Source organism: Papio anubis, chromosome 12 (assembly GCF_008728515.1).
Source record: "Papio anubis isolate 15944 chromosome 12, Panubis1.0, whole genome shotgun sequence".
Classification (NCBI taxonomy): Eukaryota; Metazoa; Chordata; class Mammalia; order Primates; family Cercopithecidae; genus Papio; species Papio anubis.
The window spans coordinates 26,240,791-26,268,759 of NC_044987.1; the positions used below are offsets into that span (position 1 = coordinate 26,240,791).

Consider the following 27,969-nt stretch of genomic DNA (forward strand, 5'->3'; position numbering starts at 1 on the left):
TATATATTTACCAGATTAATTATATTTGCTACAAATATTATCTTCAGTTTATATTGACTCAATTAAATGTTTTTAAGGTTTTTTTTTTTCCCTTCTCTTTAAATACAGAGACAAAGTTTTGCTATGTTGGCCAGGTTAGTCTTGAACTCCCAGCCTCAAATAATCCCCTGCCCTGGTCTCCCAAAAGTGCTAGGATTATAGGTGTTAGCCACAATGCCCAGTAGTTTTTAAGTTTCTAAAGAAATGATCTTTTTCATCTAGGTCATTTTATCAAAATTTTTCTTGATGATTTCCTTAATTACTGTTAAGTTTACAATAAGAGTTATTAGAAAATCATTAAATATTCTTTTCTCTTTTAATTTTCCAGCACAAGCTCTCTCTTTACCCAACAAAAGGCATCTGTATGCTGGGTGTGGTGGCTTATGTGTGTAATCCTAGCACTTTGGGAGGTTGCTGTGGGTGGATTGCTTGAGTCCAGGAGTTTGAGACCAGCCTGGGCAACATGGCAAAACCCCATCTCTATAAAAAATACAAAAGTTAGCCGGGCATGGTGGCATGTGTCTGTGGTCCCAGCTATTCAGGAGGCTGAAGAAAGAGGATTGCTTGAGCCTGGGAGGTGGAGGTTGCAGTAAGCTGAGATCGCACCACTGCACTCCAGCCTGAGACCCCGTCTCCAAAACAAAAGGCATCTATCTCTTAGCACAGATTAGAGTTTGCTGTAAAAGAAATGTCAAAATAGAAAAAGAAGTAACATTTGCTTTTAACATTTAAAAACATAATTTTGCTGCAAATCAACAGACTTGGGAGTCAGGCACTATTCAGTAAAGAGAAAAAATTCCTTCAACTTCCCTATACAGATACGATAACCAGCCGGGGAGGGTGGCTCATGCCTGTAATCCCAGCAATTTGGGAAGTTGAGGGGGGCGGATTGTTTGAGTTGTGGAGTTTGAGACCAGCCTGGGCAACATGGTGAAACCCCATCTCTACAAAATATACAAAAAACATTAGCCGGGCATGGTGGCATGTACCTGTGGGCCCAGCTACTCAGGGGGCTGAGGCAGGATCGCTTGAGCCTGGAAGGCAGAGATTGCAGTGAGCTGAGATTGCACCACTGCACTCCAGCCTGGGTGACAGAGTGAGACCCTGTCTCAAAAAAAACAGAAAAACAGGCCAGGCGCGGTGGCTCACGCCTGTAATCCCAGCACTTTAGGAGGCCAAGGCGAGTGGATCACAAAGTCAGGAGTTCGAGACCAGCCTGGCCAACATGGTCTCTACTAAAAATACAAAAAATAGCTTGGCGTGGTGTCGAGCACCTCTAATCCCAGCTACTCGGGAGTCTGAGGCAGGAGAATTGTTTGAACCTGGGAGGCGGAGGTTGTAGTGAGCCAAGATCGTGCCATTCCACTCCAGCCTGGGCAACAGGGCGAGACCCCATCTCAAAAAACAAAACAAAAATAAATAAAAGATATGATGACCCCCTTCACTGACACCAGAAGGTCAAGTGAATTCCTCTCACCCTGGATGGTATTCAGATACCAGGCTCCTGATCATCATAAGTTGGGGTTTATGTCAGGGGTTCAGAGAAGAAGAAGGAAGAAGGAAAGTCTGTTCCTTCAGGCACTTGAAGATTACAGGAACCCAGAGGAAAAGCAGAGGCATTTGTAAACATCCCAATTTCTCCTTAGGTAGAGGTGAAGGTGGTAGTTAGATAACCTAAGGGGAAAAGAGAGCAGAGGGACACTGGCCCTGGTCCCCATTTGATATGCTGGAGGTCACTTAAAGAGTAGCATAGTATAATGGAAATAATCTGCACTTCTGACTCTCCCTCAGTTCCCACGTGTGACAGCAAGAGTTTCGAGCTAATGGACCTGCCACAGGGCCTTTAATGACAGGGCAAGGTGATCCTGCCATTATTCTGCAGAGAATAATGACACTGTGCCATGTAGGCCAAGGAGCCACACAGAAGATGTAGTGGAGTCTCAGAGCCTTCAAGAGCTCAGTAAGAGCAGGGGAAAGACAGCAAGGAAGAGGCCATAGGGTCCTTAATAACTAGAAAAAGAATGAACCATAAATTCATCTGCTATAGACAACAGCAGCAGTTACCAACAGAAAGCCAAATTCCCAAAGATGATAAACTACTTCACAGCTGCCAAAACCAACAATCCAGGACACTGTCATAACTGCAAAGATATGACGCTCCCTTCACTGTCATTACCAGTCAAGCAAATCCCTCTCAACCTCAATATATCCAGATGCCACCTATGCAAATAACAATCAATGGGGATGAGTGGAGTAGGATCAGGAGGAAATAAAGTCTGAGCATTACCTAAAGACAGCTTAGATTATTGGATTGTACATAATTATGGGTCACATTAAGACAAAAGGACCTCAATTTCTCTGTACATCTTATAGTATCAATACATCCGCTTATACATTTCAACTCTTTTTTATTTTATTTTATTTTTTTAGATGGACTCTTGCTCTGTCGCCAGGTTGGAGTGCAGTGGTGCGATCTCGGCTCACTGCAACCTCCGCCTCCCGGGTTCAGGAGATTCCACTCCCTCAGCCTCCTGGGCAGCTGGGACTACAGGCATGCACCACCATGCCCGGCTAATTTTTTGTATTTTAGTAGAGATGGGGTTTCATCATGTTGGTCAGGATGGTCTCGATCTCCTGGCCTCGTGATCCGCCCGCCTCAGCCTCCCAAAGCATTGGGATTACAGGCGTGAGCCACTGCGCCTGGCCTATTTTTCTATTTTTTTGAGACAAGGTCTCACTCTGTCACCCAGGCTGGAGTGCAGTGGTGCAATCTCAGCTCACTGCAACCTCTGCCTTCCAGGCTCAAGCGATCCTCCTGCCTCAGCTCCCTGAGTAGCTGGGACCACAGGCACATGCCACCATGCCTGGCTATGTTCACACCATGCCTCGTTATGTTCACACAGGTATATATATTTATCACAACTCACTGAAAATTATACTTTGAAAGATACATTTCATTGTGTCTAAATTACAACTAAAAATTGTAGCAACAAAAAAGAGCTCAACCTTTCTATTTATTCAACTCTCCTAAATTTCCCAGTAAAGGGCCACTCTCTTCATACAGCTCCTACACAGTAGTTTTTAAAAAATGTGTATGAATTTTTCTTATTTTCCTTTTATTTACTGCTACATAGAAATGCAAGTGGTTTTTATTCATCTTTTCTCTGCTACATCATCGTATTACATGATCTATAGGTAATAAGCATTTTTAATCTTTTCGTCTTGTTACATATTTTAAAAAGTACAGTGGGCTGGGCACAGTGGCTCACACCTGTAATCCTAGCACTTTGGGAGGCCAAGGCAGGCATATCGCTTGAGTCTAGGAGTTCAAGACCAGCCGGGGCAACAAGGCGAAACCCTGTCTCCACTAAAAATACAAACTAGCTGAGTGTGGTGGCGTATGCCTGTGGTCCCAGCTAATCAGGAGGCAGAGGTGGGAAACTCCTTCGAGCCCAGGGAGTTGAGGCTGCAGTGGGTTGAGATGGTGCCACTGCACTCTAGCCTGGGCAACAGACTGAGACCCTGTCTCAAAAAACAAACAAACAAACAAAAAAACAGAAAAAAAAAAGGACACTGGCCAAAAGTTTCAAACAGTATTAAATGAAAATAGTAAAAGTTGAAAGATTTGGTTTTAAAAGGACTATTTCTAAAGTTAAAACAATCATACATAGGTGTTACTTATTACATTCAGAAGATCTTAATCCTAGTTTTAAGCTATTTTTAAAAGAATAAATGAATATTAGAGAACGTTTTTGGTTCTAAGTAAGTTTCCCAATTTCACATTATAATGCAGTATGAAACTGGAATTCATATTCCAACTGGAATGGAAATTTTTAATATATTTAAAAAAAACTGATTGAGAAAAGATCTCACTTTGTTGCCCAAGAGATCCTCCTGTCTCAGCCTCCCAAAGTGTTGGGATTACATGCGTGAGCCACCGCACTTGGCCCCTATATGCTTTTAAATTCAAAATTTAAAAAACAAAAAAAAAACTAAGGTTTTTTTTAAACTTCAGACATTCTGTCAATATTACAAACCTGGGTTCTTAGTATTCGTAGTTGAACTATTCCTTCATTCTCTTCTTCTCTCATCCTTTCTGTAGTGAGCTGCAAACGTCCAATCAAGTTGATTTTGCCCCTTTTCTGAACCTTTGCATTTTTTCTACAAAAAGAATTGAATCAAATCTTTTATGGCAAAAAACACTTTAAAAATCCTATTATAGCAACAATGTCTGAGAGAAAAGATTTTAAAATATTCAAAAATATCAGAACTGTTTAAAGGAAAAATGACAACCTACATATTGCTTTAAAACAAACTCTATTTTCCTTAAACATGATAACCTGTTAATAAAATGAGTGATTATGTTCTCTGTAAAAACAAAGTTAATATTTCATATTGCCATGAAAGTGACTAGCTATTGAAGACATATGGGTTATGATTCAGTGTTATTGCCTAACCGGGTCTTTTTTTTTTTTTTTTGAGACAGAGTCTCGCTCTGTCCCCCAGGCTGGAGTGCAGTGGCCGGATCTCAGCTCACTGCAAGCTCCGCCTCCCGGGTTCACGCCATTCTCCTGCCTCAGCCTCCCGAGTAGCTGGGACTACAGGCGCCCACCACCTCGCCCGGCTAGTTTTTTGTATTTTTTCGTACAGACGGGGTTTCACTGTGTTAGCCAGGATGGTCTCGATCTCCTGAACTTGTGATCCACCCGTCTCGGCCTCCCAAAGTGCTGGGATTACAGGCTTGAGCCACCGCGCCCGGCCCTAACCGGGTCTTAACAAAAACAAACAAATAAACAAAAAGCTTTGTCTGAATAAAGTTGCTTTATAGCACAAAAGGATATCAACCTGAAAGACGAAATGCAACATAGTATAATGTCAGAGACCAAAAATGTATCAATGAAAAATATAGTAAAGTAGTAAACATCTGATTAATATTTTCCATAAACAACTAAATGACATAAGTTTAGAGTGATGACAGTATATAGTTATGTTTTAAATATAATGTAAGGAAAGTAATTATTTTGCAAAAAACAAAGTGCTAAAATTCAAACAAGGTGTTATTTTAGATCAACTAACAAGCTTACATTAAACTGAACTCCTGGTTCACTGAGAAGAGGGTACCTTCTGTAAAGTCTTTGGGTGAGTTGACTTGAGGTTCATACAATAAAACTTGCCGTTTGAGTTTTGGGAAAGCTACTAAAGACTAGGAAGAATAAGGAGAAAACAATTAGCATCTATAAACAGTATGGAATACTAAGATCAATTCTCCCACATAATCAACATAGGCAAGAAAAAGATTACAAACACAAACTTAAAATGTTTGGTACTTCCATGAGTATAACATTTGAATGCATAATGAGGAAAGAGAGGAGGTGAAAAGAGTTGGTTATGAGAAAGCAATTCTCTCTTTACAATAAGACAAGAAACTGGGATTGGTCACGCAGGACCATAGTAGACACCATCTGCCAGTTATATACCAGCTATTTCCTCCATAGGTAATAATTAATTTTGGAACTTCAGGCCAAGTGCAGTGGCTCACGCCTGTAATTCCAGCACTTTGGGAAGCTGAGGCAGGCAGATTACTTGAGCTCAGGAGTTTGAAACCAGCCTGGGCAACATGGCGAAACCCCGTCTCTACTGAAAATACAAAAATTAGCCAGGCATGGGGCATGCCCCTGTAGTCCCAGCTACTAGGGGGACTGAGGTGGGAGGATCGCTTGAACCTGGGAGGTGAAGGTTGTAGTGAGCTGAGATTGCGCCACTGAACTCCAACCTGGATGACAAAGCAAGCCTGTCTCAAAAAAAAAAACTGGAACTTTAAGAAGTTTATGGAGTAGGAATAAAATGCAGTTGTGAGCAGGGGGATAATGAGTACAATCTACAAGTCCTCAAACAGACCAAAGTTTGCTTTTAGATTTTTGGTCATCATAAAACCTCTGAACACATTCTCAGTATAAAAATTAAGTATATATCTGAGGTACGGTGGCTCAGGCCTTTAATCCCAGCACTTTGGGAGGCTGAGGCGGGCAAATTACCTGAGGTCAGGAGTTTGAGACCAGCTGACCAACATGGTGAAACCCCATCTCTACTAAAAATATATAATTAGCTGGATGTAGGGGCACATCCCTGTAATTCCAGCTACTTGGGAGGCTGATACAGGAGAGTTGATTAAACCTGGGAGGCGGAGGTTGCAGTGAGCTGACATTGTGCCATTGCACTCCAGCCTGAGTGACAAGAGCGAAACTGTCTCAAAAAGAAGAAAAAAAAAAACCCAAAAGTACATAGCTGGTCACGTTCCTCACAGGTAAAACTTAAATACCAACTCAATCTTTCTCTTTTTTAAAAAAAATTTTTTTGAGATGGGTCTCACCATGTTGCCCAGGCTGGAGTGCAGTGGCATGATTGTGGCTCACTGCATCCTCCTGGGCTCAAGCAATCCTCCCACTTCAGCCTTCCAAGTGGCTGGGGATACAGCCACCAAGCTGGCTAATTTTTTTTTGTTTGTTTTTAGAGATGGGATTGCACTATGTTGCCTAACTAGTTGCAAACTCCTCAGTTCAAGCAATCCTCTCCTCCCACCTTGGCCTCCCAAAGTGCTGGGATCACAGCCATGAGCCACTGCTCCTGGCCTCTCCTTTTTTTTGAAGCACTTTTTTCTGCCTTGTTAACCCGCCTATTGGCAATTTATTTTTTTCATAAATATCTCACTAGTATGTGGGGATGTATATATATAATAATATACATAATTATATATATACATATATTTTATATATATATATACACACACATATATATATATATATATTTTTTTTTCCAGACGGAGTCTGACTCTGTCGCCTGGGCTAGAGTGTAGTGGCGCCATCTCGGCTCACTGCAACTTCCGCCTCCTGAATTCAAGCAATTCTCCTGCCTCAGCCTCCCAAGTAGCTGGGATTATACGCGCGTGCCACCACACCCAGCTAATTTTTGTATTTTTAGTAGAGATGGGGTTTCACTAGGCTGGTCTTGAACTCCTAACCTCAAGTGATCTGCCCACCTCAGCCTCCCAAAGTGCTGGGATTACAGGCGTGATCCACTGTGCCCGGCCTCTATTTTTCATGATAAGACCTTTTGAAACTGTTATGAATTTAATAATATATTACAAGCCAATCATATATTTCCTGCTACTTGAGAGGATACAATCTTAAAAACAAAAAAACATAAACCAACCCATAAAGTCCTTCTAAGTTCAGCATCAGGGAGTTCAGTTGCAAGTTTAAGATTTTCAAAGCTGATTTTCTCTCTGGGTCTTTGGTTCCATGCAAACAACACAGCGAGCTGAAACGTGGTTACCTCCAAATCATACTGACCAACTTCATTCTTAAATGTTATCTACAATAGATAAAATAGATTTTTAATAAATAAGAATCTATGACATGAATTTATATATGAAAAAGGCTGCTGTCTTCCAATATCCACTCTTGCTTTCACAGTAATAAACATTTTAGAAGACATTAATGACTGCCCAGAATACATGCTTATCTCCCAGCTTTCCATGTAACAAAATGTGGCCACGAGACTGAGTACTGGCCAATGTGATGCAAATGGAAATGACAGAGGAAACTTCTAGAAGTTGTCCCTAATGAAAGGTATAAGCTACCCTCACCTTTTGCTTTTTGTTGCCAGGAAGACTGAGATAGCTGGGATCATGTTGAATCCTGAGGACAAGGGCAGAAGCCTATGTCCCTAACAACTTCATGAAAAAATTTCACTATTTCTGCTCAAACTTTTACACATAAAGGGGCGAAAATCTATTTTGTTTAAGCAATTCTTCTGTGGAGTCCTGCTAATTTCATCCAAACTGAAAGCTGAAGTAACAAACACACTATCTACTTACAATTCCATTTGACATGAGATGATGCCAATGTAATTTTCTACCACTATGATTTTTTTTGTAGAATTCTTCTACTTCTGGTATCAGGTCCTCCAGTTCAGTAGGAAGTGAGACAAAGACTTTCTCAGAACTTCTTGACCAGGCACCAGCATTCAGAATTTTTATATTAACTGAATCAGCTATAGAGAACAATATCAGGAATATAAAGTAAATTATCTTAACAATGGATAAAATTCAAAATAAATACAGGGTAACTTTGGGTGAAAAATCAGTAAGACTATAAAGATTTTGTTAAAAGTGTCCTTTTGTTTTGAAATAAAGATCTGCAAATCTAACACACTGCTTTGATAGCTGTCTCCAAGGAAATGGACTTCATAACATCTTTCGATCTATTACTGCTGAGGTTTATTTTTAATTTACTGGAAAACAAAGATATTCTTTTTTCTAAGTTTAAAAAATATATATGTAATTATAAAATAATACCTGGTAATGCCAATTTATTATTTTTGTGCATTTCCTTAAAAGCTTGGTTCAAATCTTCAGATACTTTTATGTCCTGAAACATTCTAGCAAGCTTGTTTACATAATCCGCTGGCATACCAACTTCCTATAAAAATCAAAGACGGAAGAGGTAATAAATACATAATCTGATATACAACTGGGAAAAATTTTAATGAAAAAACTAAGTCTTAGATGTTTTAATACAAAATTTTTCTTATTTATTAGAATTTTATTGTCTAATACCTATGAAATTTGCTCTTAGAAACAAAATACGGTATTACAAGGGGTCCCTGCTTTGTGCAATTTTAGTATGTATGAATTTCAGTTACCACAGCGCAGTTACATAATACCAATTCTCCAAGAACAAAGCTCAACTTTCAGTTGACACCATATAATAAATGTGTAACTGCATAAAGTAAAAACTTTATTTCTAGTTCTTCGATCCACAAATCATGACAAAAATAACAGTGACTAATCATAATACGTTTTTCAAAATCAATTAGTTGGCATGGTGTGTAATCCTAGCACTTTGGGAGGCTGCGGCAGGAGGATCACTTGAAGCCAGGATTTTAAGACCAGCCTGGGCAACACAGTGAGACCCCATCACTACAAAAAATTTTTAAAAGTTAGCGGGATATGGCGGCATACTGCCAATAGTCCCAGCTACTCGGAAAGCTGAGGTGGGTGGACTGCTTGAGCCCAGGAGTTTGAGCTCTGATTGTGTTACTGCACTCCAGCCTGGCCAACAGAAGATCCTGTTTGTTAAAAAAATAAAATAAATACATTTTAAAAAATGTAAATACAATCTATCAGTCATTTGTTTATTCAGTTAAACCACAGAGAGCAAAGTGTGCAGTTTCATTGTATCCTTGGCTTCCAGTAATAAACCCACATGACAACTTACAAAAAAGAATAATCAAACAAGATAATTGGCACACAAAGATGACAAAAGTAAACTGAGGAAATGAAAAGTGATAATGCTGGAAATGAAAGTAAAATAGAACAAAAATGGAGTTACAGAAGAAAGCTGACTGTGGTTGTCGGGCTGATAATGCCAGTGTTGAGGAACTTAGTGAAGGCAAATTATCAACATAAAAGATAAAAGTGGTGAGTGACAAAAAAGATAAGATACCCTAGAGGAAGTGATCCTGGCAAAAATGCTATAAAGGAATTTGCAGTATTTCATGACACTGAAAGCCCAAAAGATAAAATGCTGGATGATCTAAATTACAGGGGGTATGACAACTCCCCAAGGCAAAGAAAAGATGCTTACTCTGTCAAGTTACACAAGAAGGCAAGAGCTATTCAAACTACTCTTTTTTTCTTTTTTTTTTGAGGCAGAGTCTTGCTCTGTCGCCCAGGCTGGAGTGCAGTGGCACAATCTTGGCTCACTGTTTAAGTTCCGCCTCCTGGGTTCACGCCATTCTCCTGCCTCAGTCTCCTAAGTAGCTGGGACTACAGGCGCCCGCCACTACGCTGGGCTAATTTTTTTATATTTTTAGTAGAGACGGGGTTTCACTGGGTTAGCCAGGATAGTCTCGATCTCCTGATCTCGTGATCCACCCGCCTTGGCCTCCCAAAGTGCTGGGATTACAGGCATGAGCCACCACGCCCGGTCTCAGACTACTCTTTATTAACAGCTTTACTGAGTCAGATAATTTACCATAAAATTTACCCTTTTAAAGTACACAATTTGGTCGGGCTCACGCCTGTAATCCCAGCACTCTGGGAGGCCTAGGTGGGTGGATCACCTGAGGTCAGGAGGCTGAGACCAGTCGGGCCAACACGCTGAAACCCATCTTTACTAAAAATAGAAAAATTAGCCGGGCTTGGTGGCACACGCCTGTAATCCCAGCTACTCAGGAAGCTGAGGTAGGAAAATTGCTTGAACCCGGGTGGCCAAAGTTGCAGTGAGCCGATATCGCACCATTGCACTCCAGCCTGGGCAACAAAGTGAGACTCTGTCTCAAAAAAAATAAAAATAAAAATAAGATAAAGTACACAATTTAATAAAGTTTAGCATATTCCCAGAGGTGTGCAACTATCACCACTATCTAATTTTAGAACATTTCCATCACCCCAAAAAGAAACCCCATACTATTTACAGTCACTCCTCATTTCCCCTCCTGGCCCCAACTCCTGCAAGTCACTAATTTACTGTCTGTGTCTGTGGATTTGCCTCTTCTGGACACTTCATATTACTGGAATCATATGATATGGTCTTTGGGATTGGCTTCTTTCGCTTAGCATTATGTTTTCAAAGTTCATCTAATATTGTAGCATGTATTGGTACTTCATTCCTTTTTATCACAAAAAATATTCTATTCTATGGACAAATCACATTTTATTCATTAGCTCACTGACATTTTGGGATGTTTCCACTTTCTGACTATTATTAGTAATCTTGCCATGAACATTTGTTTACAAGTTTTCACATGAAACACGTTTTCATTTCTCTTCAAATGAATTACCTAAGAGCGAAATTGCTGGGTCAACTCTGTTTAACATTTTAAGGAACTGCCCAACAGTTTTCCAAAGTGGCTGCACCATCTTATATCCCCACTAGCAATTTATGAAGGTTCCAATTTCTCCTCTTCCTTACTAACATTTGTTATTGTCTGTCTGTATTTTAGCCACCCCAGTGGGAATAAAGTAGTACCTCTTTGTGTTTTTTTGTTTGTTTTTGAGAAAAGGTTTCACTCTGTTGCCCAGGCTGCAGTGCAGTGGCACGATCTCAGCTCATTACAACTTTGAACTTCTGGGCTCAAGCCATCATCCCATCTCGGCCTCCCGAGTAGCTAGAACTACAGGCACACATCACCAAGCCTAGCTAATTTCTGTAGAGATTCGGTATTGTTATGTTGCCCAGGGTGGTTTCTAACTCCTGGCTTCATGCGATCCTCCCACCCCAGCCTTCCAAAGTATTTGGGATAAGCGGGAGCCACCAAGTCCAGCCTCTCCTTGCATTTCACTAATGACTAATGATGTTGAGTATCTTTGCATGCACTTATTGGCCATTTGTGTATCTTCTGTGAAGAGACGTCAATTCCAAACCTTTGCCTGCTTTTAATTATTTGTCTTGTGTGTGTGTGTGAGTGAGGGAGACAGGAGCTGACCCTGTTGCTCAGGCAGGAGTACAGTGGTATGATCTCTGTTCACTGTAACCTCCACCTCACAGGCTCAGGCGATCCTCCCACCTCAGTCTCCCAAGCACCTGGGACTAAGGTGCATGTCACCATGCCCAGCTAATTTTTGTATTTTTTGTAGAGATGGCGTTTCACCACGTTGCTCAGGCTCGTCTCCAACTCCAAGCACAAGCCATCTGCCCCCCCAACCCCAGCCTCCCAAAGTGCTGGGATTACAGGTGTGAGCCACCATGGCTGGCCTTATTTGTCATTTTACTGTTGGGTCTTGGTATTTTTTTTTTTTTAACAAAGAAATAACGTAGGCTAGGCGTGGTGGCTCATGTCTATAATCTCAGTACTTTGGGAGGCTGAGGCAGGAGGATCACCTGAGCCCAGGAGTTCAAGACCAGCCTGGCCAAAACGCAAAACCCCGTCTCTACTAAAAATACAAAAATTGGCCGGGCGCGGTGGCTCAAGCCTGTAATCCCAGCACTTTGGGAGGCCGAGGCGGGTGGATCACGAGGTCAGGAGATCGAGACCATCCTGGCTAACATGGTGAAACCCCGTCTCTACTAAAAATACAAAAAACTAGCCGGGCGAGGTGGCGGGCGCCTGTAGTCCCAGCTACTCGGAGGCTGAGGCAGGAGAATGGCGTGAACCTGGGAGGCGGAGCTTGCAGTGAGCCGAGATCGCCACTGCACTCCAGCCTGGGTGACACAGCGCGAGACTCCGTCCCCAAAAAAAAAAAAAACAAAAATTAGCCAGGTGTCATGGCACAAGCCTATAGTCCCAGCTACTTAGGAGGCTGAGACAGGAGAATTGCTTGAATCTGGGAGATGGAGGTTTCATTGAGTCAAGATCACACCACTGCAATCCAGCCTGGGCAACACAGCAAGACTCTGTCTCCAAATAAAAAAAGAAAGAAAGAAAAAAGTAATTTAACTCTAAAGGTTTCTCGTAGTAAATACGTATTAGTTTTGTTATTTTTCCCTTTTTCCTATATATTTATAAGTGACAGTAAGAGTTTTGAGTCTTTTGACAGTAGTTTTTAAAAGTCACAGAATAATCATTCATTTTCCTACTAAGCAGTTTCAGTTAGCACAGTCATTTTTACTATCCTACAGTGCCATGCAAAGGGCTATCTATAAGTTAAAATATCTGTAGGTCTCTCTTGTGTGTGCTTGCTCTCTCTCTCTCTCTCTCCATATATATATATATATGGAGATACATACACAAAAATGAAAGACATTTACTTTAATAATTAAAACAAAAAAAACTCAAAAATTTTTATATTGGAATTTAGTTATAATCAGCATTGATTCCCTAAATAGGCCATCATTTAAAGGTTCTTTTTGCTGTACAGATTTGTTATTATTTATAAACATCTCTAAAGTTAAGCATTCATTCCTGAAAATACCTTAAAGATATAATAGTCTACTTATTTATTTATTTATTTATTGAGATGGAGTCTCGCTCTGTCACCCAGGCTGGGGTGCAGTGGCACAATCTCGGCTCACTGAAAGCTCCGCCCCCTGGGTTCACACCATTGTCCTGCCTCAGCCTCCCAAGTAGCTGGGACTACAGGCACCCGCCACCACGCCTGGTTAATTTTTTTGTATTTTTAGTAGAGATGGGGTTTCACCATGTTAGCCAGGATCGTCTCGATCTCCTGACCTCGTGATCCGCCCGTCTCGGCCTCCCAAAGTGCTGGGATTACAGGCGTGAGCCATGACGCCTGGCCCCTGTAGTCTATTTATTAATAAGGTCAGTTTAAACAAGAGTTGAGGTACAAATGAGAGTGAAACAGTAGAAACAACTCAAGAACAAAGACACTTTTACTAAAAGTATTAAGAACATTTATTAGATATCACTTTATTTTACATAATTGATGCTATATTCTTTTTTTTTTGAAATGCAGTCTTGCTCTGTCACCCAAGCTGGAGTGCAATGGCGTGATCTTGGCTCACTGCAACCTCCATCTCCTGGGTTCCAGTGATTCTCCTGCCTCAGTCTCCCAAGCAGCTGGAATTACAGGAGTGCACCAGCACATCCAGCTAATTTTTGCATTTTTAGTAGAGACAGGGTTTTGCCATGTTGGCCAGGCTGGTCTTTGACTTCAGGTGATCCACCTGCCTTGGCCTCCCAAAGTACTGGGATTACAGGTACGAGCCACTGTGTCTGGCCTAATTGATGCTATATTCTTATAAAATGTTTCCTACTTCTTTTACATTAACAATATCTCCGAAATGTATTACTTAAGCACATATATAAATGATGCAATATATTAGAAAACCAAATATTTTTTAAAATTTACTTACTCTTAGCCACTCTACCATGTTTTCTTCAATTTCACTATCGGCAGAGATGTCTAATATAAGACGTCGTGTCAAATGAGCTTTATGATACCTCATAAAAACATCTTTGTTCTGTACATACTTAAGTACCAAGAGCTGTATGAAAAACAAAGTTACTTTCAGTTCTTATATACTCTTAGTCATCTCTCGAATTTAGACCTTCCTATATCCACCAATGGTCACAAGTCAGAAATTTTTATAAGCATATAGATAGAGGCCTACTAAATTATCCATCTCTGAGAAACACCCAGTCTTGATATACTACTTTAAAAGTTAGCAAAATTGAGACTATAACCAAATAAAATTGTAGTTGCTCTAAATATCAGTTTTTTAGATTTTATATAAAATGCAACGATATACTTTACATGAAAAAAATCAATGTTTTTTTCTCCCCCCGCAAGTGTCTCTTCTACTTATCTTTTCCACATTTTTTTCTGACACTAATTATCTCTCTGGGCCTTTCTGTCTACACTTGCCCAATATCTTATTTTTTTTTCTTGTTTGTATTCCTGGGCTTATATCATTACACTAACAACTGGGTGACAAAGATGAAAGCAGCTACTTAATCTCCTCTCACTCATCCCTTGCTATCTATCTTGGACTCTCACCAAAAGGAAGGAGTGAAAAATTCCCAATCTCTCAACTATCATTCCAAATTTGTTGGAAAGATATGTCTTGTATTAGTAGACAGAACTTAATTTCTAAAAATAATCAAGAAAGGAGAGGAATTAAATGGTATTCCCTTCAAGAAGCTGTAGAATAAACATTTTCGGAAAGAAAAATAACCCCCCTTAGAGGTCTTGCACTGTAAAACTTCATAACACTAGTTCTTTACACATAATACATTTTTAAATTGATACTATCACAGGAAGTCCTGTAAGCAAAACACAAATTCAAAGTAAGGTAGTTTTAAAAGTTGAAATACAAAACATTATGTACCACTTCTTTAAGCTTTGCTTCAATCTCTTCGGAGGTTAGTTTTTTGCTTAATGGTGTTTTTCTTAGCAACATGTCACAGTAATTGGCAAGCAGCTCAGGGCATTTTGATTCAGGCTGAGTTTTTAATCCCACCCTAAAAAACAAATTAAAAGCAGTTGATGGAAAAATGATTGATGTTTGCAATTATTTTTTTCTAAAGCCAATTATTCACATGCGAATTTCTTATGTTAAATAATCTAGTGACCAGGTTTGGAACTAGGATGAGCAAGCATCCTAGGGTGCCTAATTTAGGGAGGCACTCACTGTTAGGTACCCCTAAGTGCTGATGCTGTACTTGCAGAACCCTGAGAGTAAGAATCTCCTTCAATTTTGCACTCTAGGTGCCTTCTTGCCTCACCCTAGTGCTGATAGGGTGAGCACTTGGCAATGATAATTAAAATATTTTGTTCAGAAATCTGTTAAAATACTTTTGAAAAACTGTTAAATTCTTGGAAACTTATGTTAACATTTAAAACTTTTATGATTAATATATTAAAACGGTTATTTCACTCTTTAAAATGTATCCAATATAACCTACATTCCATAATGATGATATATATACCATCATGCATTTAAAAAAAACTATACATGAATTCTTCCTAAGCAGTAAAGAATCTGTATCTCGATTTCATTTTCCTGATACAAATTTTTCTTTAGTTTGAGATGGAGTTTTGGTCTTGTCCCCCAGGCTGGAGTGCAATGGTGCCATCCTGGCTCACTGCAAACTCCGCCTCTCGGGTTCAAGCCATTCTCCTGCCTCAGTCTCCTGAGCAGCCAGGATTACAGGTGCCTACCACCATGCCCGGCTAATTTTTGCATTTTTAGCAGAGATGGGGTTTCGCCATGTTGGCCAGGCTGGTCTCAAACTTCTGACCTCAGGTGATCCACGTGCCTCAGCCTCCCAAAAAAGTGCTAGGATTATATGCATAAGCCACCGCACCTAGCTTCTGATAACAATGTAAACACAGCATATTGCTGTTTTTCAAAAAATAACTGAGACAGAAACACACACAAATTAAAAAATTTAAAAAATTGAGACAAGGTCTCACCATCTATATTGTCCAGGCTGGACTCCTCCTGAGTAGCTGGGACTATAGGTGCATGCCAGTGCACCCAGCAGTATATTGTATTTTTATGCTTGAAAGTCTTACATTTATTTTTTATCCTACTTCTCTAAAAATATACGTAAATAAATTTAAATTCGGGATTTTGAAATTTCTTGTGCTTATAAAATGCAAGTATTGTTTTCCAAGGATTGAGCTATCCAAATGTTAAGTATACAAATAATCCAAACAATTATATTGTGCATACACATACATAAAATATATGTATGTGTAAAATTTTACTGAATGTATCAACTCGTAGTGGAGTGGATGAAACTTTTTTCCTCCCAATTATAAATCCAGGAATCAGCATAGATTAATTTCTTTTATTTGTATAAATTTATGTCTTTGCCCTGAGAAATCTTATTCACATAAGTAGACGAGACTAGAATAAGTTTGTCTTCTTATATCAATTATTTGAGCACCTCCTGAGCCATATGCAAAACAAAAAATATCTATACTGATCTAATATTAAAAATTATTTTTAATGATGCATATTTAAAGAACGGCTAACATCTATCAGTGAGGTGACGAATGAAGAAAATACAATCCACCCATCTCTCCTTGCAATGCCTGGCTCAGGTGTAAACTACTGTAACAATCGAAGTGATCTACTTCCCTCCTTCATTCAACCTATTGAGAGGTCAGCTATCAGTTTTTATTTTTGTTTTGACATGGACATCTAGATACGTTGCTCAGGCTGGTCTTGAACTCCTGGGCTCGAGCAATCTTCACTCCTCAGCCTCCCAACTAGCTGGGATTACAAGCTAGCTATTAGTTTTATATTGTTTCTTTGAAGATAGGGTGTTACTTTTCCGCCTGTGACTGTTTTAAAAGTTTTATTATTGTTTTCAGTTTTAAGCTGTTTTACTATGATGTACCTAGGAATGGTTTAATTTGTATTTATCCCACTTGGGATTCACAGACACCCTTAAATCTTTAATCAATTTTGGAAAATTTTAGTCAATACCATTTCAAATATTGGTTAATACCCTCTTTTCTATGATCTATGACTCCAATTATATATGGTTTTAGACACTTTCTTTCCTCAGATAACAATTTCCATCTAATTGTCCATTAATACGTATTATTTCTTCATTGCTATTATCTAAGCTTATTAATAATTACTGATATATAATTTGCAAATCATACAAATCACTCACTTAAAATGTACAATTCAGTGCTTTTAAAGTATATTCAGAAGGTTGTGTAATTATCACAATAAAATTTTAGAACATTTTCATTACCCCAAAAAGAAACCCCATACCTGCTAGCAGTCAAATCCCATTCTCTAGCTATCCTACTCTTGCCTCCCAGGCCTGGGCAACAACTAGTCTACTCTATGGATGTGCTGATTCTGGATATCTCACATAACTGTTTTCATACAATAAGCGGTATTTTGTGAGCCACTTCTTTTACTTAGCATCAAGTTTTCAAGATTCATCCATGTGTCACACCATGTACCAGTAGTTCATCCCCTTTATTTAACATGTATCTTTATTGAGAGTAAAAAAGATTTATCATTTTCATTTTTAAGTGTAAAATTCAGTGGCATTAAGTACATTTCACAATGCTGTACAAACATCACTGATATCTATTTTCAGAGCTTCTTCATTATCCCAAACAGAAGTCTTGTATACATGGAACAGTAACTTCCCATCCCCTGGTAACTTATTCTACTTTTTGTCTCAATGGATTTGTCTGTTCTTGATACCTCATACAACTGTATTCGTGCAAAATGTGTCCTTATGTGTCTGGCTTATTTGAATCACCATAATGTTTTCAAGGTTCATCTACCTTGTGGCATATAGCAGAATAATTCATTTCTTATGACTGAATAATATTCCACTGTGTGGATATAGCACATTTTGCTTATCTATGCAACTAATGGACATTTGGGTTGTTTACACTTTTTGGCTATTAAGAGTAATACCACTCTACTATGAACATGTATGAGCATGTTTCTGAATGAAAGCATGTTTTCATTTCTCTTTGGTATACACCTCAGAGTAGAACAGTTGGGCCATACAGCAACTGTGTTGAACTTCTTTTGTTTGTTTTCAAAGACTAGTCAAGTGAAGCAGTGGGAGTGGAGAAGGAACAACTAAATCTGTAACTGGTTGTGATCAATTAGTTGTAAACACCACTGCACTTGGACCAGCCTATGTTGAACTTCTTGAGGAACTACCAAACTCTTTTCACAGCAGCTGTGCCACCAACAGTATGATTCCAATTTTTCCATATTCTAACAACACTTGTTATATCTGTCTTTTTTATTTTAGTCATCCTACTGGGTATGAAGTGGTAGCTCATTGTAGTTAAGCTATTAATCTTTTTTAAAATTTATTATTTTTTATTACACTTTAAGTTCTAGGGTACATGTGCACAACGTGCAGGTTTGTTACATATGTATACATGTGCCATGTTGGTGTGTTGCACACGTTAACTCGTCATTTACATTAAGTATATCTCCTAATGCTATCCCTCCCCCTCCCCCATCCCCACAACACGCCCTGGTGTGTGATGTTTCCCTTCCTGTGTCCAAGTATTCTCATTGTTCAATTCCCTAATTAAAGTCCTTATGTGCTAACTCCAACATCAGGATCACCTGAGAATCTGCTTCTAAAATGATTATTTTAGTTAAGTCATTAATTTCTCTGTCTTCATAGGACTAGTAATGCTGTACCGAATACTGGACACTGTATATAAAAGAATCACACAGGCACAAAATGATGTTATCTTGCATTAAGAATGGGTTCACCCTTTGTTCTGCTATGAAGGGGAATCAGTCCCTCTCCAGGGTTAGCCACTGAATCGAAGATATGTCCCTCCTGGACTTTCAGTTCAGTGTCCAATGGGTTTTGTTACTCCAGTCCTGTGTGACCCCCAAAACATCTACTGCCCCCCAGCTGTATTGCTTAGCCTAGGCCAAAACTGCATTCTCAGCTGCAGCTTCTCCTTAGGGAAACACAGTTACAAATCCTCAAGTAACCTCTGAAAGGTTTATCTGGCATTTCTGTACATTTCAATCCTTTGTCATAGCTGTTTCTATAGCTCTTAAATAACATAAAATTACTATTTTCTATATTTACCCGATTTTCTAGCTGTTCTCAACAGCAGCATTGGTCTACCACAAATTACTACACTCCTCCTCAGAAGCAAGTCTTCCAAATAACTTGGATGCTACCAGTTTATTCTTCTAAAACGGGTGTCCAATCTTTTGGCCTCCCTGGGCCACACTGGAAGAAGGACTGTCTTGGGCCATACGTAAAATACACTAACACTAATGACAGATGATGAGCTAAAGAAAAAAAAATTGCCAAAAAATCTCATAATGTTTCATGGAAGTTTACGAATGTGTGTGTTGGGCCACATTCAAAGCCGTCCTGGGGAGCATAAGACCCGCGGGGTTGGACAAGCTTGTTCTAGAACATCACCTCCTCCACACCTCCAACAGCCACAACACCAATAGGTGCTGCCTGGATCAGCTAATGATACTTATTCTACTCCACAGAAATTTTCTACTTTGAGACAGGGTATCACTCTGTTGCCCAGACTGGAGTGCAGTGGTGCCATCATAGCTCACTGCAGCCTTGACCTCCTGGGTTCAAACGATCCTCCTGAATAGCTAGGACTACAGGTGTGCGCCATCATGCTCATCTAATTCTTTAAACATTTTGTAGAGATGGGTCTCACTATATTGCCCTGATTGGTCTTAAACTCCTGGCCTCAAACAATCCTCCCACCTTGGCTCACCAAAGTGCTGAGATTACAAGCATGAGCCATGGCACCCAGCCTAGAAATGTTCTACTTTAATGTGGAGCTAAAAGTAGGACACAGTCACCTTAGAATCAGAAAACTGATAGAAACCCAGCAATCCTCACTTCTGGAAATCTATCCTGTAGATAAAGATTCACAAATATTAAATGTACAATATTATCCTCTGTAGCACTAACAGTAATAGCAACACATCAGAAACTACTTAATGCAGCAGTAAAGGACCAGTTAAATAAGCTATAGTACATCTACCAGACAGAGTGCCATGCTGCTATTCAGCATAGGAGGTTATGAAAAACCAACATAAAACAACAGAATGGCAAAAGACTGAGAGCAAGCACCCTAATCAGAAATAAGACAAGGATGCCTGAATTCACTCCTGCCATTTGTTACTATAGTAGATGTTCCAGTCAGAGCAATTAGGCAGAGCAAAGAAAATAGAACCAAACTGGAAAGGAAGAAGTAAAAGTATGTATTTGCAGATGTCATGACCTTATATACAGAAAAGATGAAAGAATCCATAGAAAAGCTATCTGAGCTAATAAATGAATTGAGGAAAGCTGCAAAGTACAAAATCAACACATAAAAATCGTTTGTGGTTGGGCACGGTAGCTCATGCCTGTAATTCTGCCACTTTGAGAGGCAGAGGCAGGAGGCTCACTTGAACCCAGGAGTTCAAGACCAGACTGGGCAACACAGCAAGATGCTGTCTCAAAAAAAAAATTAGTCGGGCATGGGTATGGCCCTTAGTCCCAGGTACTCAGAAGGTGGAGGCTTGAGCCCAGGAGGCGAAGGCTGCAGTGAGCTGTGATCATGCCATTGCACTCCAGCCTAGGTGACAGAGCGAAACCCTGCCTGAAAAAAAAGAAACAGGAAAAAAAAAATCATTTTTTTTTTAATACACCAGCAATGAACAATCCAGAAGGAAATTAAGAAAACAATTCCAGGTTCGGCACGGTGGCTCCTGTCCATAATCCTAGCACTTTGAGGGGCTGAGGTGGGAGAACCACTTGAGCCCAGGAGTTCAAGACCAGCCTGGGCAACACAGTGAGAGACTATCTCTACCAAAAATAATTAGCCAGGTGTAGTGGCCTGAACCTGTGGTCCTAGCTACTCAGAAGGCTGAGGTGGGAGGATCTCTTGAGCCCAGGAGAGCAAGACTGCAGTGAGCCATGACTGCGCCACTGCACTCCAGCCTTGGTGACACAATGGATCTTGCCTTAAAAAAAAAAAAAAAAAGAAAGAAAGAAGATGGATGGGAAAGGGAAAAGGAGGGAAGGGGAAGGGAAGGGAAGGGAAGGGAAGGAAAGGAAGGAGGGAAGAAGGAAGAGCAATTCAATTTACAACAGCATCCAAAGAAAATATCAAGGAATAAATTTAACCATGAATGTGGAAGACTTGTACACTGATAGCTATAAAACATTGCTGAAAGAAATATAAAAAACAAACAAAAAGAAATTCCATTTTCATAATTGGGAGACATAACATTAATACAATTCAATGCATTTCCTATCAAAATTCCAAAAGTCTTTTTCACAGAAACGGAAAAGCTGATTCTCAAATTCATACAGAATTAGAAGGGAACCCAAATAGCCAAAATGATCTTGAAAAAGAACAAAGTTGAAACATGCACACGTCTTGCTTTCAAAGCTTATTGCAAGGCTACAGTAAATCACAACAATGTGGCACCAGCATAAGGACAAATATATAGACCAATGGAACTGAACTAAGCATCCAAAAACAAACACATACATCCATGGCCAACTGATTTTTTTTTTTTTTTTTTTGAGACAGAGTCTCGCACTCTCGCCCAGGCTGGAGTGCAGTGGCGCCATCTCAGCTCACTGCAAGCTCTGCCTCCCAGGTTCACGCCATTTTCCTGCCTCAGACTCCCGAGTAGCTGGGACTACAGGCACCCGCCACCAAGCCCGGCTAATTCTTTGTACACTACATACGCCTGCCACCATGCCCGGATAATTTTTTGTATTTTAGAGATGGGGTTTCCCCATGTTAGCCAGGATGGTCTTGATCTCTTGACCTGTGATCTGCCCACCTTGGCCTCCCAAAGTGCTGGGATTACAGGTGTGAGCCACTGAGCCCAGCGGTCAACTGATTTTTGATAATGGAGCAAAGACTGTTCAATGAGCGCTAGAACAACTGGATATCCACATGCAAAAATATGAAGTTGGATCTATATCTCAAAACATATACAAAAACTAACTCAAAATGGATCAATGACTGAAATATAAAAGCCAAAACTATAAAACCCTTTTTTGTTGTTGTTGAGACGAAGTCTCATTCTGTCACCCAGGCTGGAGTGTAATGGCATGATCTCAGCTCACTGCAAACTCTGCCTCCCAGAGTCCGACGATTCTCCTGTGTCAGCCTCCCAAGTAGCTGGGATTACAGGCATGAGCTACCACACCTGGCTAATTTTTTGTATTTTTAGTAGAGACAGGGTTTCACCATCTTGGCCAGGCTGGTCTTGAACTCCTGACCTCAAGTGATCCACCTGCTTTGGCCTCCCAAAGTTCTGGGATTACAGGTGTGAGCCACTGTGCCCGGCCCTACAAAACTCTTAAAAAAAAAAAAAAAAGTAACAATAAATCTTCATGATCTAAATATGAAACCAAAAGCAAAAATAAAAGAAAAAAAATAGGTAAACTGAACTTAATCAAAATTAAAAGCTTTTGTGCATCAAAGGACAGTATCAAGAAAATGAAAAGACAACTTACAGAATGGGAGAAAATATTAGCAAATCATATATCTGATACGGATCCAGTACCAGAATATATAAAGAACTCTTACAACTCAGCAACAAAGACAAAGAATCCAATTAAAAATGGGCAAAAGGGCCAGGCACAGTGGCTCATGCCTGTAATCCCAGCACTTTGGGATGCCGAGGTGGGCAAATCACAAGGTCAAGAGATCGAGACCATCCTGGCCAACATGGTGAAACTCCATCTCTACTAAAAATACAAAAATTAGCTGGGCATGGTGGCACACGCCTGTAGTCCCAGCTACTCGGGAGGCTGAGGCAAGAGAATCACTTGAACCCAGGAGGCGGAGGTTGCAGTGAGACAAGATCACACCACTGCACTCCAGTCTGGCGACAGAACAAGCCTCCATCTCAAACAACCAAAAAAAAAAAAAAAAAAAAAAAAAAGGGCAAAAGGCCTGGGCATGGTAGCTCATGCCTGTAAGCTCAACACTTTGGGAGGCTGAGGCAGGAGGATCTCTTGAGGCCAGGAGTTCGAGACCAGCCTGAGCAACATAGCAAGACCTCATCTCTGAAAGAAATTAGTCAAGTATGGTGGTGTGTGCCTGTAGTCCCAGCTACTCAGGAGGCTGAACCAGGAGGACTGCTTAGGCCCAGGAGGTGGAGGCTGCAGTGAGCTATGATGACCTTTCATAAGGGAAAATATAGGAATGCCTCCTACCAAAAAAAAGATGAAAAATTGCTGAACATCAAGTCATGAGGGAGATGGGAATTAAAACATTAAGAATACTACTACATACATCCCAGATGACTAAAGTTAAAAGAACATGAAACATTGGTGAGAATGAGGATCAGCTGGTACTCTCACACTCTATTGGTGGAAGAATAAAACAGAATAACCACTTCGGAAAGCAAACTACTGTTACATGCCAAAACATAAAAGAATTTCAAAAACACAATGCTGAATGAAAGAAGCTTTACACAAAAAATACACAGTGTATGATCCCATTTATACAAAGTCCTGGATTAGGCAAAACTAATCTATATTGAGGGAATTAATCAGGACAGCAGATGCCTCTGGAAGGAGGTAGGGTGGGACTGACTGGGGATAGACATGAGGTAATTTTGTATGATGATAAAGACATCATACACATTAATAGGGGTATAGGCATTTGTCAAATCTGACTCAAAGGTACACTTAAGATTTATGCATGGGACTGTATGTAAATTTTACCTAAAAACATAAACATCAAATTCAATAAATGACTGCATGCTGAAGTATTTAGGGACTAAAGGTTACTGATGCTTGCAACCTCTTTAGAAACACACTTAAGTTGACTGATGGTTGTATACAGGGAGATACATACTTGATAAAGCAACTACAGTAACTCTATTGTTAAAGTCTGAACATTTTCATTAAAAAAAGTGCTTGGGACTCGGTGCGGTGGCTCATGCCTGTAATCCCAGCACTTTGGGAGGCTGAGGTGGGAGGATCACTTGAGGTCAGGACTTTGAGACCAGCCTGGCCAATATGGCGAAACCCCATCTCCACTAAAAATACAAAAAAATCAGCCGGACATGGTGGCGTGTGCCTATAATCCCAGCTACTTGGGATGCGGAGGCGGAAGAATTGCTTGAATCCAGGAGGTAAAGGTTGCAGTGAGCTGAGGTTGCACCACTGCACTCCAGCCTGGGTGACAGAGTGAGACCCTGCCTCAAATAAATAAATAAAATAAATAAATAAATAATACAAAAAATGGGTGAAAGAGAATGAAGAAGATCTATCTACTCATGTGAAGAGATGGTCAAGACGCAGTGCTATGTTTCACATATTTCACAGTTTATAAAAGAGAACATAATATATGCCCTTTTAAAATATGTCAGTATAGGCCGGGCGCGGTGGCTCAAGCCTGTAATCCCAGCACTTTGGGAGGCCGAGACGGGCGGATCACGAGGTCAGGAGATCGAGACCATCCTGGCTAACACGGTGAAACCCCGTCTCTACTAAAAAATACAAAAAACTAGCCGGGCGAGTTGGCGGGCGCCTATAGTCCCAGCTACTCGGGAGGCTGAGGCAGGAGAATGGCGTGAACCCGGGAGGCGGAGCTTGCAGTGAGCTGAGATCCGGCCACTGCACTCCAGCCTGAGTGACACAGCGAGACTCCGTCTCAAAAAAAAATAAATAAATAAAATAAAATAAAATAAAATATGTCAGTATTATAATATGGTATGACTCAGATGTCTTCCATTGTAATATTACTCAAGCAACATACACTGCTCAAAAAAGACAAAATTAAAACACTAAATGTAAAATACCTGATTACTTTTCCTCTTAAAAAACGCTATTTTTCAGTATTTTTCAAATATTTTAGCATTATATGTAAAATTGCTTTAAATTGGTAATTCTCAGAAGTACATCAAAAGATTTTTTTCGATTAACCTTTATTGCTATTTAGTACTACTCTGAAAGTGCTATAACTAGCTCAGATTTCAGTTGTCAGATTTTCTATAAGCTATGCTTAGCACAGGCATATTCATCTTACCAATTACAGAACAATTTTTTAAAATGGTAATAGGAAAATTTACATTAAAACTGAGTTCTTTTTATATCATTATGGTAAATTGAGTCATTTTCTATGCTTCCATGGGTAACAGAATACTTTTAGTGACTAATGAGGGAAAAACAAATAGATATCCTAAAAGATTAGGAATATTTTTTTTCTACTTGAAAAAATAGTCAATTTTTGTATTGTAAAATAATTTAATAAAAAATTATAAATGAACTTTAACAGCCAAAAGCAGCAAAAGTTATAAAACTAACAATAACAAAAACAAACCTAACAAGGTACTTTGCATACCCAGTTAATCCCTCTTACACTAAAGAAAATTTAAGTATTTTTAAAGTATGGTTTTAAAAAACTTACCCCTTCTGCTTCAAAGGTAATTCAAGCTTAAATATGGTAGCATCATTAACAACTGCTTTATATGCCTGCAAAAAATAATTTTGGAATAAAATATTTTTAATATTTAAAATATACAGATAAATTTTTATACATCCCAAAACACATAAAAATATGTTAGTTTTTATTTCTAATGGTATATCTGACCAAATAATTTGCCTAGTCAAAGACTTTAGCAAGTTCTTTGTCGTATCATAATTATCAATATTCTCAAGTGAGGCTTTTGCTTTTTTTTTTTTTCTGAGATGAAGTCTCACTCTGTCGAACAGGCTGGAGTACAGTGGCTGGAGTGCAGTGGCGCGATCTCCACTCACTGCAACCTCCGCCTCCTGGATTCAAGCGATTCTCCTGCCTCAGCCTCCTGAGTAGCTGGGATTACAGGTGCCCACCACTACGCCTGGCTAACTTGTATTTTTAGTAGAGATGGAGTTTCACCATGTTGGCCAGGCTGGTCTCAAACTCCTGACCTCAGGTGATCTGCCTGCCTTGGCCTCCCAAAGTGCTGGGATTACAGGGGTGAGCCACCATGCCTAGCCTCAAGTGAGATCTTCTTCTCCTTTTTTTTTTTTTGAAGACAGAGTTTCACTTTTGTTGTCCAGGGTGGAGTGCAGTGGTACTGATCTCAGCTCACTGCAACCACCGCCTCCCGGGTTCAAGTGATTCTCCTGTCTCAGCCTCCTGAGTAGCTGGAATTACAGGTGCGCACCACTGTGCCTGGCTAATTTTTGTATTTTTAGTACAGACAGGGTTTCACCATGTTGGCTAGGCTGGTCTTGAACTCCTGACCTAAAGTGATTCACCCGCCTCAGCCTCTCAAAGTGTTGGATTACAGGCGTGAGCCACCACACCCAGCCTACACACAAGGTTCTTGTTAAAGTCACTTGCAATTCCATGTTGATGAGGACAACGGTTAATCTCCATCTTATTTGATTTATTACCAGCATTTTAAAACAGCGGATCACACCCTCCCCCTGAAAGTACTTTTTTTCACTTGCCTTCTAGCACATAACATTCTCCTGGTCATTCCTCCCTTCTCATGAAAGATGACTCCTCATTTTTCTAACAATGAAATATCAGAATGCCCTAGGCCAATCCTTGGACCTGTCCTCTTTTCTATCTCCACTCATTATTTTGGTGATTACAGCCTGTGTCAGTGCTTTAAAAGCCATTTATATGCTGAAGCTGCCAAACATATTTTTCCAGCTCCATTCTCTCTCTTAAGCTCCAGACTCAACATTACCACATGGATGTTTAACAGATATTTCAAAGTTAACTTATTCAAAACTGAGTTTCTGATCTCTCTGCAACAATCTCTCCAAAACCTATTTCTCTTAGTCTTCCTTATTGCAGTGAACATATCCTTCTAATTGATCAGAACATGAATCTGAGTGTCATCCCTGACTAGTCTCTATCACATTCTACATGTGATTTAATAGCAAATCCTGAATAGTCTATCTTCATAACGTAATCATAATCCCAGCAATCCCTCTTCTAGGCATATACCCAAAGGAAATGAAATCACCACTTCACAAAGATAACTGCACTCCCACATTCACTGCATTATTCACAATAGCCAAAATATGGACACAACCTTAGTGTCCATCAGTGGATAAAGAAACTGGTACATATATACTATGGAAGCCTGGAAGACCTTATGCTAAGTGAAATAAGCCAGACACAGGAAGAAAAATACTGCATGATCTCACTTATATATAGAACCTAAAAAAAATTCAAATACACAGTGAGAGGAACAAAAGAGTAGTACCAGAGGTAAAATGGGTGGGAAAGAAACAAGGAAATGTAGGTCAAATGATACAAAGCAGCAGATACACAGGGTGAAAAAAGTCTAGAGAGCTGATGTACAGCATGAGAACTATAGGTAGTAAAATTATACTGGGCTGGGCATGGTAGCTCATGCTTGTAATCCTAGCACTTTGGGAGGCTGTGGTGGATGAATCGCTTGAGCCCAGGAGTTCAAAACCAGCCTGGACAACATAATGAGAACTCATCTCCACAAAAAAAATTACAAATTAGCCAAACATAGTGGTGCATGCCTGTAGTCCCAGCTACCCGGGAGGCTGAGGTGGGAAGATCACCTGATCCCAGAGGGGTCGAAGCTCAGTGAGCCATGTTGTGCCACTGCACTCTCTCCAGCCTGGTGACAGAGCAAGACTGTCTCAAAATAAATAAATAAAACAAAACAAATTAAAATTATATTGTATACTGGATTCATGCTAAGTAGACTTTGGGTGCTCTTGCCACAAAAACAAAACAAAACAAGAAAATGGGTAACTATGTGAGATGATGGATATGTTTATTTCCTTCACCAGTGAGATGACAGGACTGAGACAGCATCAGTGTGGGTGAAGAGTTCTCAAAGAACATGATTTAAAGGGAAAGCGGGCCAGGGTGATGGCTCACGTCTATAATCCCAGAACTCTGGAAGGCCAACGCAGGAGTTCAAGACCAGCCCGAACAACATAGCTAGATGTTGTCTCTACAGAAAAACTCTAAACACCTAGCCAGGTGTGGTTGTGTGT

The 27,969-nt window shown here is 40.0% G+C and overlaps 1 protein-coding gene across 1 annotated transcript in view; it reads right to left on the reverse strand.

The window, feature by feature from the left end:
• The window catches only part of CUL5 (cullin 5), a 105,211-nt gene that overhangs the window by 4,266 nt on the left and 72,976 nt on the right, over window positions 1-27,969 (reverse strand). Inside the window, 8 exon segments of the mRNA XM_003910647.5 lie at window positions 4,077-4,200; window positions 5,124-5,242; window positions 7,249-7,410; window positions 7,916-8,091; window positions 8,396-8,519; window positions 13,857-13,988; window positions 14,832-14,964; window positions 25,394-25,458. Coding sequence (XP_003910696.3) covers window positions 4,077-4,200; window positions 5,124-5,242; window positions 7,249-7,410; window positions 7,916-8,091; window positions 8,396-8,519; window positions 13,857-13,988; window positions 14,832-14,964; window positions 25,394-25,458 — 1,035 coding nt within the window.